The sequence below is a fragment of the Ruditapes philippinarum genome, unplaced genomic scaffold (assembly GCF_026571515.1).
Source record: "Ruditapes philippinarum isolate M1 unplaced genomic scaffold, ASM2657151v2 ctg400_1_1_1_1, whole genome shotgun sequence".
Classification (NCBI taxonomy): domain Eukaryota; kingdom Metazoa; phylum Mollusca; class Bivalvia; order Venerida; family Veneridae; genus Ruditapes; species Ruditapes philippinarum.
The window spans coordinates 93,955-106,235 of NW_026857630.1; the positions used below are offsets into that span (position 1 = coordinate 93,955).

General features: G+C 34.2%; 2 protein-coding genes across 2 annotated transcripts in view; one reads left to right on the forward strand and one right to left on the reverse strand.

The window, feature by feature from the left end:
* Positions 1-11,747, reverse strand: LOC132750398 (protein FAM133-like). Its single transcript, XM_060740364.1, has 5 exons — positions 11,607-11,747; positions 5,961-6,041; positions 2,902-2,984; positions 2,026-2,087; positions 1-1,303 (listed from the first exon to the last, which is right to left on the reverse strand). Exons 2-5 carry the CDS (start codon positions 5,980-5,982, stop codon positions 919-921), a joined length of 552 nt encoding a protein of 183 aa, XP_060596347.1. The 5' UTR covers positions 5,983-6,041; positions 11,607-11,747; the 3' UTR covers positions 1-918.
* LOC132750397 (alanine--tRNA ligase, cytoplasmic-like) overlaps positions 11,626-12,281 on the forward strand; it is a 24,136-nt gene continuing 23,480 nt past the window's right edge. Inside the window, exon 1 of the mRNA XM_060740363.1 lies at positions 11,626-11,767. The gene's annotated coding sequence lies outside the window, so the exon portion shown is untranslated. The remainder of the gene's footprint in view (positions 11,768-12,281) is intronic.

A 12,281-nucleotide genomic window follows, 5' to 3' on the forward strand; every position in this document is an offset into this window, starting at 1 on the left:
ACAATTTTCATAATTTTTAGTTCAAAATATTATCAAATTCTTGGAAGATATATCAGTATATAGAAGATATACCACTTGCTACATTTTATCACACTGGGCCATGTCAACAAAATGTATATAGTAGTGACTATATAAGAAATATATTACACATACATAGAAAACATTGATAATATAAATATGTATACACAATCAAACAATTTAGATTTTTACAGAGACATAGATAACAGAGATAGGCAACTTCCTAGCCAGTTAAAATATCACGCGTGCCTGCTAAACTTAAAACTTGTAGCAAGTAAAACTTATTAACAAGATATCAAAATCAGTAAAATAATACAATATCTGAAAGCATATGCATTTGTCTATGGTTGCAGATAAAAATATTTACGGTTTCCATTTAAATAAATGATACATCAATTGTTAAAGAGAACTACTTAATTATTTTTGTTACACAACTATTCATATGACGAAAAACCTGGCTCAGTGGGTATGTTCTGCTATGTTTTTCTAAGTGAAAGGCATGGAAAGTTACCAATATTTTAACATGCAGCAATAGATAAAAGATTTACCTTTCAAATGGTATATAATATTAAAGGATCAAATGTACATCCATTAAGTTTTATTTGCTACAAAATGCCTATTTTTTACTTTTTGATAGGCATGAGTGATATTTCAATGGGGTATATAGGAGCTGCTTATCTCTGTTATCTATGTCTCTGGATTTTTACCACTTATTTTTATTTAATAAGTATATGTATGGTGTTTAAAAATGCAGGAAAAATAAATTCACTGATCAGGTAATATTAAAAATTGTAGATAAGATCAGAAGAAAGACAGCACATATCTACCAATAAAAGAAATTCATCTATGATCTATAAAAATAGAATAAATCACAGAAGTTAAACTAAAACTAAATTGACTTTAATTATACTTATGACGCTTATGTTTTGATTTTTTATTCACAGTCAAGATTTCACTTTGTTTAAAATCTGAATCTCGTTTATCCCTTTTGTGTGTCTTTGATACATGCTTTTTATGTTTCTTCTTCCTTTTTCTATGAGAATTCTCCTCTTTATCACTGTGATAATTTCTTTTATCTGTCCACTCTTCTGTTAAACATTTTTCTTGTTTTTCATGTTTATGTTTTCTATTAGGCGAACTACATTCTGACTGAGATCTGTGTTTATGTTTTCTTTTAGATGAGCTTGATTTTGACTTTGATCTCCTTTGTTTTCTGTGAGAAACATTGTCTGAACTATCCGATGAAGAACTACTTGATTCTAACATTGACTGAAGTTCCTTTACCCTGGAAAAGAAATATAAAGAATCACTTGTTACATTTTACTCACACCCTGGCATACACATAAACAATTTATATATATGTTGGTGGCCAAGTAGTTAAGGTTAACAACCTTTTAACCACTTAGCCCTCACCGCTGCGTTTTCAAGTCCTGCCTGACACTTTTGACTCTTTCTTGTAAGGAAGTTATCCTGCTAGCTTCCTGATTGTCAATGGTTTTATACTCAGGTGCCAGTTTGTGCCTGAAAAAATACACAGAGGGCCACCTGAGGTCTTTCTCCACCAGTAAAGATGGAAAGTCGCCATATGACCTATACAGTATCAGTGCTAAGTAAAACCAAACAACAATAACAACAACAACAAAACAGTAATGTATTGTTTTGGTCTGATGGCATTAGTATTTACTAATAATATTCATAGACATTTTGACAAACTTTGATAGGTAATTTAATCAAAACTTTGACTGCTAGCACCAAAAATAATCAGCCTTTTGCCACATGTACATAGCAAGGGCAGTCTGACCAAGCTCTTTATGGTTAGCTATTTTTTTAATTCGGATATTGAAATCCCATACACTTTGATTGGACTGTTCCAAATTCAAAGCTGTGCAAATCCATTACACAAATTCAGCAGCCTAAACTTGACAATGGACACAAAGTCACTGTCCAACCACAAGAGCTCATTCTGTCACTTTGTACTGAGTCAGTTAACAAATTAAATAATCTAACCTGTCCTCTTTATCTTTTATTCTCTGTTGTTTGATATAATTATACATTGGATCTTCATAACTCTGAAATCATAATTTATTTTACTACAAGTTATTTATTTACTTTTAACCAGTGAAAATGATTAAAATCGAGACTTATACAAAATAGGGTGTAGATACCCTACATCACTTATTAGATAAAATTTTGATTGGTTGTTGTCCATGAAAATTAATGATTATAATAAATTTATCTGCGAAAACATTTCAAGGGAAACAATTGATATTAAAATTAAATCAAAGTATCCTATATAGTAACATCAGTGTATATCGGTGCTGGGGCTTCAAAATGTAAGATATTGTAGTTTTTCAAATTTAAGCTCTGATGAATCCTAATTGGTGTAAACTTTTTTACCTGAAAAATTTACAACCAAATTTGTGCTGATCTATATATAGGTTTATAAAATGATTTATTTAAAATCAAAACTTTCTTTCGCTGTTACAGTCCCATTTTGACTAATACAATAGTGTACAAAAGTGATAATCAAGACCCAGTCATCTCCCTTGTTTTCATTTTGAAGTCTTCTTTTATCGTCTGTTGCTTAAATAAAGTCATTATACCATAATTGAAAGAATTTTCAAAATGACCTACAATGGCTACATGTGAAGTCTGGTAATTATCAAAATCTTAATTTGGTTCATTTTCTTTATACATGAAACTGTACCATGAAATAACATGGCTGTGACCTTGTAAGGCTCAAAGGCACAATCCTTGTTAGTGGCATATAAGTAACTATCTGATAGTACAACAAAAGAATACAAGTGAAAAGTGAGTTGTCACTTGTTGAGGCTATATAATTTCAACAGTTTATTAGTTTTATAATTCAATATAAATACAAACCCATCTAAATCTTTGTGACTGTAGTTGGAAACTTTCATTACCACCATCTGTATTTTTCTCTTCAACTGCCCTTGTGTCTTTCACTAGAAAAAAATCAACATGTAAAACTTCAAACAACTAATCTAAGAGTAGTCTCCATATACAGTGGGCACATCTACTAATAGTTCATTCATATAGGTTCATCAAAATATAAACAATTAGTTTACCAAAAAATCTGAGTCATGGCATTAAGTTATGTAAATCACCTGGAATAGCTGGAAAATGAGGGCAAGGAGACAATACATTTGATGAAGTTTATTACCCACCATAGGTCTTATGGTTACTTTCAGCTTTTACTAATGGAGAGAGATCTAAGGTGTCCCTTTATCAATTATTTCAGACAGATGGCACCTAATTAGAACCACAAACCTTCAGTATGCTAGCTGCATCAAACTATCTACCTTCAGATCATTAGCCATACCTGAGTTGAACCAGCAACCTTCAGTATGCAAGCCATACCAGAGTAGAACGGTAAACTATCAACCTTCCGTTTGCAAGCCACACTTGAAAAGATCACCAACCTTCAGAATGCCAGCAGCCAATGAATATAACCACCAACCTTCAGAATGCCAGCAGCCAATGAATATAACCACCAACCTTCAGAATGCCAGCATAATCTGAGTATACCACCAACCTTCAGAATGCCAGCATAATCTGAGTATATCACCAACCTTCAGAATGCCAGCATAATCTGAGTATATCACCAACCTTCAGAATGCCAGCATAATCTGAGTATATCACCAACCTTCAGAATGCCAGCAGCCAATGAATATAACCACCAACCTTCAGAATGCCAGCATAATCTGAGTATACCACCAACCTTCAGAATGCCAGCATAATCTGAGTATATCACCAACCTTCAGAATGCCAGCATAATCTGAGTATATCACCAACCTTCAGAATGCCAGCAGCCAATGAATATAACCACCAACCTTCAGAATGCCAGCATAATCTGAGTATACAATGTACCACCAACCTTCAGAATGCCAGCATAATCTGAGTATATCACCAACCTTCAGAATGCCAGCATAATCTGAGTATACCACCAACCTTCAGAATGCCAGCATAATCTGAGTATATCACCAACCTTCAGAATGCCAGCATAATCTGAGTATATCACCAACCTTCAGAATGCCAACATAATCTGAGTATATCACCAACCTTCAGAATGCCAGCATAAATCTGAGTATATCACCAACCTTCAGAATGCCAGCATAATCTGAGTATATCACCAACCTTCAGAATGCCAACATAATCTGAGTATATCACCAACCTTCAGAATGCCAGCATAATCTGAGTATATCACCAACCTTCAGAATGCCAACATAATCTGAGTATATCACCAACCTTCAGAATGCCAGCATAATCTGAGTATATCACCAACCTTCAGAATGCCAGCATAATCTGAGTATATCACCAACCTTCAGAATGCCAGCATAATCTGAGTATATCACCAACCTTCAGTACACTAGCTGCACCCGAGTAGAACCACTACAGTTCAGTATGCAAGGCACACCTAACAAGCAATTATCATAGTATTGCAAGCAATCCATAAGTCCCCTACCGGATAGAACCCCATCAGCATTCTGAAGGGCCATTGGCCATTCACTAATGTGTAAATTTTTCTCTATTTTAAGTAAATTTGTTGGAAATGTTCTTTAAAAGTGATCACAGGAAAAAGTTTTTATGAACAGACAGACAGACGAACTGAAGGACACTCTAAATTTAATATTTGAAACATCCCTGTTACCAAAATATAACATTTTAAAAAGCAAAATTCTTAAAGAGGAGATAACTCTGGAATTAAAGATGCAATTTCATAAAAAGTTTCAGCTCTTTTTGACTAGTCACAAATATTGTTATATTTGCCATGCTTTAAGCCTATTTGTTGCCAAGGCAACCAATATTTTTTCAAAATAGGGGGAACTGATAAGACCTGCATAATCTCAAGATTGCCATCTACCCATATGTCAAGTTTCATAAAAATATTTCCAGTACTTTTTGAGTTACCACTGGATTCAGTTTATGTGTAAAATTTGCCATATTTTCAGTCTATGTGTTGCCATAGCAACCAGAATTTTCAACATAGGAAGAAAAGAAAAAGACGTGTATAATCTCCAGACTGCCATCTACACATATTACAAATTTCATAAAAATATTTCTATTACTTTTTGCGTTAACACTGGATCCAGTTTATGTGTAAAAATTGCCATATTTTCAGTCTATTTGTTGCCATAGCAACCAGAATTTTCAACATAGGAAGAAAAGAAAAAGACGTGCATAATCTCCATACTGCCATCTATCCATATATCAAGTTTCATAAAAATATTTCCAGTACTTTTTGCGTTATCACTGGATCCAGTTTATGTGTAAAATTTGCCATATTTTCAGCCTATTTGTTGCCATAGCAACCAGAATTTTGAACATAGGAAGAAAAGAAAAAGACGTGCATAATCTCCATACTGCCATCTATCCATATATCAAGTTTCATAAAAATATTTCCAGTACTTTTTGTGTTATCACTGGATCCAGTTTATGTGTAAAATTTGCCATATTTTCAGCCTATTTGTTGCCATAGCAACCAGAATTTTCAACATAGGAAGAAAAGAAAAAGACGTGCATAATCTCCATACTGCCATCTATCCATATATCAAGTTTCATAAAAATATTTTCAGTACTTTTCAAGTTATCGCGGGATCCAGTTTTGTGGACGGACGGACTGACAGACAGACGGACGGACAGACGGACGGACAGACGGTAAACCTAAAGTCCCCTCCGGTAAACCGGTAGGGGACTAAAAAGATCACCAACGTTAAGAATGCTAGCAGCCTGTGAGTAGAACCACCAACCTTCAGTATGCAAGCCTTTGATTAAAATTGAAATTTAGTAATAAATTTGCTGCAGCTATGCATAATTATAGGAAATATACATAGCACCATTGTCCCAATGAAATCCAATGTTACAAACATTGGGTATAACAGATTAAATAGTAAACTGTTGACAAATGATGGTATAATTACCACTATGTTTGGGTATTTCCATTTTAGACGAACAACTTCATAACTGTCAAGGGTCAGCAAGCAACCTGTATTTACCAGTTTCTGCAGGAAAAAGTATCATTCTATATGTGATGATAGATCTAGTTTTGTGATATGGTCCTTTAACTATATGTATAAAATGTATAATATTCACCTAACAAATTTGAAATAAAGATACAACAGCAGCCACCGCCAAGCAGGGCCAAGTTGAACTTTTTCTATTTTCTAAAGTGAAACACATCGCAGGAAGAATATTGTGGCAAAGAATATCCCTAGAAAACAACATTTACGTTGAGAAAATATAATTCAAATTTTATATTTGACATTGACAGTCAAAGTCATTTACAGATCAAGATAATACTTCCCCAATGTGAATCAAATCTGTCCATTTGAATAGATAACAATTAATAACAATAATTCGACCTTGATGGTCAAGGACATTTATAGGCCAACATTAAACTTGTTGGGAATCAGTCAAAAAATTCATAGTTGGAAGTATGAATAAAATCTGTCAATTAATAACAAATTTATAACAATTTATGCTAAATCTATTAATTTGACATTGATGATCAGGTCAAGGTCATATTTGAATAATTCAGTAATATCAGTTTTGTCATGTTTTTGTCCAAACATAAATTAAATGGTTAAAAAATAAGAAAGTTAGGTCAATTTAAGCAAGTTTCAATAAGCTGACTTTGAGGGTTAAGGTCAATTAAAGGTCACAGTCAAATTTGAAATACTCAACATCTAAATTTTGTTATGTGGGTTCTTTTATCAAGGTATTATATAAAATCCATAAATAACAAAACATTGATTTTTTTTTTCAAAACAAGGCCATCCTTAAAAAAATGTTTGTTTGCAGTAACCTGACCCAGAATTTTCAAGGTGGGTAGGTAGGTCGATTTTTTTTTTTTATTATTGAACTGTACTCCCAAATAAACATGGAATTTCAAAATGCTGGACAATATATGCTTTGATAATATGGTAACAATTAATAAATTGATAACTGAATTCTAATTTAATAAGACCTATATTTTATTTCTTCTATTAACCTTAAAAAGAACGAAAACAAAGCACAATTTAAGGCATAATTTTCTGATTCAAAAAAAATAATTTTTTATCCAGACCATGAAAAAAATTTTGAGTAGGGGCAAATTCTGTGAGTCTGTCGTGTTACTGCAAACAAACATTTTTTTAAGGATGGCCCAACCTGTGGCTTTCTGAAGGGGAAAATATAGCATGATAAATCAGAAAAGAGGACCATTAAATTCCAACAACTGAGAATGGAATTTACCCACACATTTTATACAATTTTCAATTTCAATTCAATTTAACATGCATGGTACATAGCAGAGGCTATCTATAGGGACAGCTTTCTGTCATCTAGCTGATATGTCAGCTGCTGTTAAGGTTCTTGTAGGGCATTTTAGGGAAAAATATTAGCATTTTTAGGGGAAAATATACCTATTTTGAGCTAGGGGAAATAGCCTTTATTTGGCTGTAAAATACAGGAAAAAATTAACCGCAAAATTATGACAATCTTTGAGAAAATAACTTGACATTGAAGGTCAAGGTCATATATGTAATATTCAACATCCAGGTTATGTCATAAGCGCTCTTATCCAAACATAAATAAACAAGAGCCCGGTTTGAGCCGGGTGATGCTCCCCGAATAGGTTTTGGACACAGGAAAGTACACCTCTTGTAGTTTCAGAGTTATGTCCCTGGAAAAAGTTCAAAGTGCAATAATTCCAAAATTAGGCAAGGCAGAGTTACTGTTCTTTGCACTGCACTTCTAATCAATGTGATCTAACAACCTACAAAGTTTCTTGATGATATCTCTTATGATTTCCGAGTTATGTCCCGGACAACTTCAAAAAGTAAAAATAAACAAAGGGCAATAACTCCAGAATTAGGCTAGGCAGAGTTATGATTCTTGTGCACTGCGCATCTACCCATTGAGATATATCTACCTACAAAGTTTCATGTTGATATCTCTTATAGTTTTACAGCTATGTCCTGGACAAGATTTTTCTAAAAGGGGAGATAATTCAAAAATGAGGCTTAACAGAGTTATGGTTCTTTGCACTGCACCTCTACTCAATGAGATCTATGTACATACAATGTTTCATCTTGATATCTCTTATAGTTTTAGAGTTATGTTCCGGACAAAGTTCAAAGTGTTAAAATTAACAAAGGGCAATAACTCCAAAATAAGGACAAAAAGAGTTATTGTTCTTATGCACTGCACATCTACCCATTGAGATCTATTCACCTACAAAGTTTCATGTTGATATCTCTTATAGTTTTAGAGTTATGCCCCGGACAAGATTTTTCTATAAGGGGAGATAAATAAAAAAACAGGCAAAATAGAGTTATGGTTCTTTGACACTGCACTCCCCCTCCATGCCCTCTACCACTGTATGAAGTTTCAACAAATTATCTCCAAGGGTTTTCAAGTTATGCTCCGGACAAGACAACGGACGGACAGACGGACAAGGCGTCGACTATTATAAAATATTATAAAATCTAAATTAAAGTCAATAATTTGACCTTGATGGTCAAGGTCATTTAAGGTAAAGGTCAAATTCAATTAAATCTTCTATAATGTCTTGCCAGGTGGATTATCATGGCCTTGTTTGCAGACAATCCAGTCATGACTTACAAAAGTATTACCAATTGTAGCAAAAAACTGTTATAATTACAATAATTTGACCTTCATGGTGAAGGTCATTTATAATTCAAGATTTAAATGATATTGATTTATCTTTTCCTTGCGGTAGTTTTTTGGTAGTTTTTTGTGTCGCCTCTACAGAGTAGTGGCGACATATAGGGATCACTTCTCCGTCGTCTGTCTGTCCGTCACAAAACTTGTCTGGACTACTCCTCATAAACTACTGGTGCAATTTCATCCAAACTTTACAGGAATGATCAGTACCAAGTCTAGTTGTGCATATTGTCAGCATTTTCTGGTTCAATGATTTTTGTCAGAGTTATGGCCCTTTAATAATTTTTAATTTTAAAGTTTGTCCGAACTACTTCTCTTATACCACTAATGCAATTTCAATGAAACTTTACAGGATCGATCTGTAGCTCAAGTCCTTGCGCATATTGCACGGGTTTTCCTGTTGAATGATTTTTGGCCAAGTAACGGCCCTTTGATAAAAAGGTGTTTTTTTCTGTGTGTTGTCAGATACACAAAAGCTTGTCCGGACTACTCCTCATAAACTACTGGTGCAATTTCATCCAAACTTTACAGGAATGATCAGTACCAAGTCTAGTTGTGCATATTGTCAGCATTTTCCGGTTCAATGATTTTTGTCAGAGTTATGGCCCTTTAATTATTTTTAATTTTAAAGTTTGTCCGGACTACTTCTCTTATACCACTAATGCAATTTCAATGACACTTTACAGGATTGATCTGTAGCTCAAGCCCTTGCGCATATTGCACCGGTTTTCTGGTTGAATGATTTTTGGCCGAGTTATGGCCTTTTGATAAAAAGGTGTTTTTTTCTGTGTGTTGCCAGATACGCAAAAGCTTGTCCGGACTAGTCCTCATTAACTACTGGTGCAATTTTATCCAAACTTTACAGGAATGATCAGTACCAAGTCTAGTTGTGCACTGTCCGTCTGTCTGTCCATCTGTCACAAAATTTGTCCCAACATGAAATTGGCCATCATGAGGCGACATATGTGATTACTGATCGCTCTTGTCTAGACATCAACAGGCATGGCAACAGGAAACAACAACATGATTGTAGCAATATTTATTTCCCCCCCCCCCCCAAAAGATTTGGGCTAATTTTAAAAATAAACATAATCATTTCGATTCCCAGATTTGAGCATAGGAACTCGGAAACTGGACAGCAGATTGCATTGCATATTTTCGATCCTCTAACGGTGCTTATAAAGATGTTTCTCCTACATCAAATTATCTTTTAGTATTATCCAAGTGTATGGTCTCAAAGAATATATTATCATTAATATATATTAATGAACACAATTTGTTACTTTTAAAATTGGTAAAATTTTACAGTGTTATAAAAAAAGACTTTTTTCTACAAACCGTAAATTTAACTGATTTTTAAAACTAGCAGGTTATATTAAATTAAAGTTATATTATTAAAGAACACATACTCGGATATCATGAAAAGATATTCAAAGGTCAGACAAACAATATGTAAAGCCACAAACAGATTTGGATTTATGAGCCGCAATATGCGGTGACCTGTTCCCGAATTCCTAAGAGTTTAAGTAGGCCAGTATACAATGTATATATTTTATTGTTATTTTAGTAATTTACTAACGAAACATTTTAATTCACTCATAGTTTATAGATTATTTTTATTATATTTAAGGAAATTTGTAGAAAGAAAGGAAGACAGATAACAAGTTACTGCAGCACAAAGGTGACGTGTGTGTTTTTATTTATCTTGTGCGCACGAGATACTCTGTTGTGCCCACGAGTTACTAAGTCATGGCCACAATGTACTTATTAGTGGCCACGAGATAGTTAACTTGTGGGAACGAGATAATATGCCAGGCAACAAGTAACTAAGTCATGGGCACAAGATAAATAAGTCGTACCAGAACTTGCATCAGATAGTACCTACGACTTAACTATCTCGTCCCTAAAATTTAGTAACTCATGGCCACGACATAGTATCTCGTTCCCACGATTTAGTAACTAGTGGCCACGACTTCATAACTCGTGGCCATAACATTATCAATATCTTGTGCGCACCACTTTATTATCTGTGGCCACGACATAGTAACTCGTGGCCACAACATAGTATCTTGTTCCCATGACTTATTTCGTGCCAACGACTTAGTAACTTGTGGCCACATCATAGTTACTCATGGCCACAAGGTAGTATCTTGTTCCCAAAACTTAAGTATCTCGTGCCCACGACTTAGTTTCTGGTGGCCACGACATACATGTAGTATCTGGTTCCCACGACTTAACTATCTCGTGGTCACGACTTAATTATCCTGGGCTACGACATAGTATCTCGTTTCCACGACTAAACTATCTTGTGGGCATGACTTAGTTACTTGTGGCCACGACATAGTATCTCATTTCCATGACTTAGTAACTCATGGCCACGACTAAGTACATGTAACGTACTCCTGGCCAAAACACTTATCTCATGCGCACCACTTAATAATCTTGTGACCACGACATACATTTAGTATTTATTCATGGCCATGACATAGTATCTCGTTCCCTCGACTTGATTATTTTGTGCCCACGACTTAGTAACTCATGGCCACGACATAGTATCTCTTTCCCACGATTTAACTATCTCATGGCCAAGACTTAGTAACTTGTGGCCACGACACAGTATCTTGTTCGCACAAGATAAATAAAAACACACACACATGTCACCTTTGTATCACCATACCAATTTGCCAGCAGAGGAATAGACCAAAAAAAAGACAAGCTGACTACAAGGTTCGATTTAACTAAGTACGAATCGACTATTTTTCAATAGATTTCATCAGAATGATATAAGTCGGCAAATGTGATATTCATATCCGTTGAAATAATGAAATAGTGTGGTGAAATTATTGTGCAATACATCTTTCAATTCTTTATCTGAATTATAGATCGTATCCTTTACTTACACAATATTTTCATCTTTAACAGTAGATAAATTTCACTAGGTTATAATTTACTGCTTCACCGTATCAGTTGGCGATCACGTTGCCGGTGAAAAAAATAATAAAAAATACTAAAGAAAAGGAAAGAAAGGAGCGTTGTTCGCATCCGTGCTGGTGTTTTAAAGGTTAATATTTAATAATTAGATATTCAATTTATATTTGAACTGTTGACATTTTCAATTTTTTGAGACATTTGTAAATAACAATGATGCAATAATCGATACATTATTGTCATTAATTACACATATTTCGGATATCACAAATTCGATTATTATTATTAACAAATAGTTGAAATATGACGGATATTTTATGATATTTTTCAACCATATGTTTCATAATAAAGTCTTATTTAAGGTGATATGTTTTGTCACATTACTTTACTCAGATATAATTGTAAATGTTCATCAGTTATAGATGGAATCATTTTATAATCTACATTAGTCCAGCGACGAGATATTGTGCTATTTTCGTGTCTGGGCAATATCTCGCCTCTTAAAGCGAGATTCTGCCCCAGAACGAAAATATCTCAGAATCAAGCTTTGGCACGTCAATTAGGGCTGGATCAATATACCGGTAAATCGGTATTTATCGATTTTCCGTTTTTCAATACGGTACGGTACGGTTATCGGGTTTTAGCTA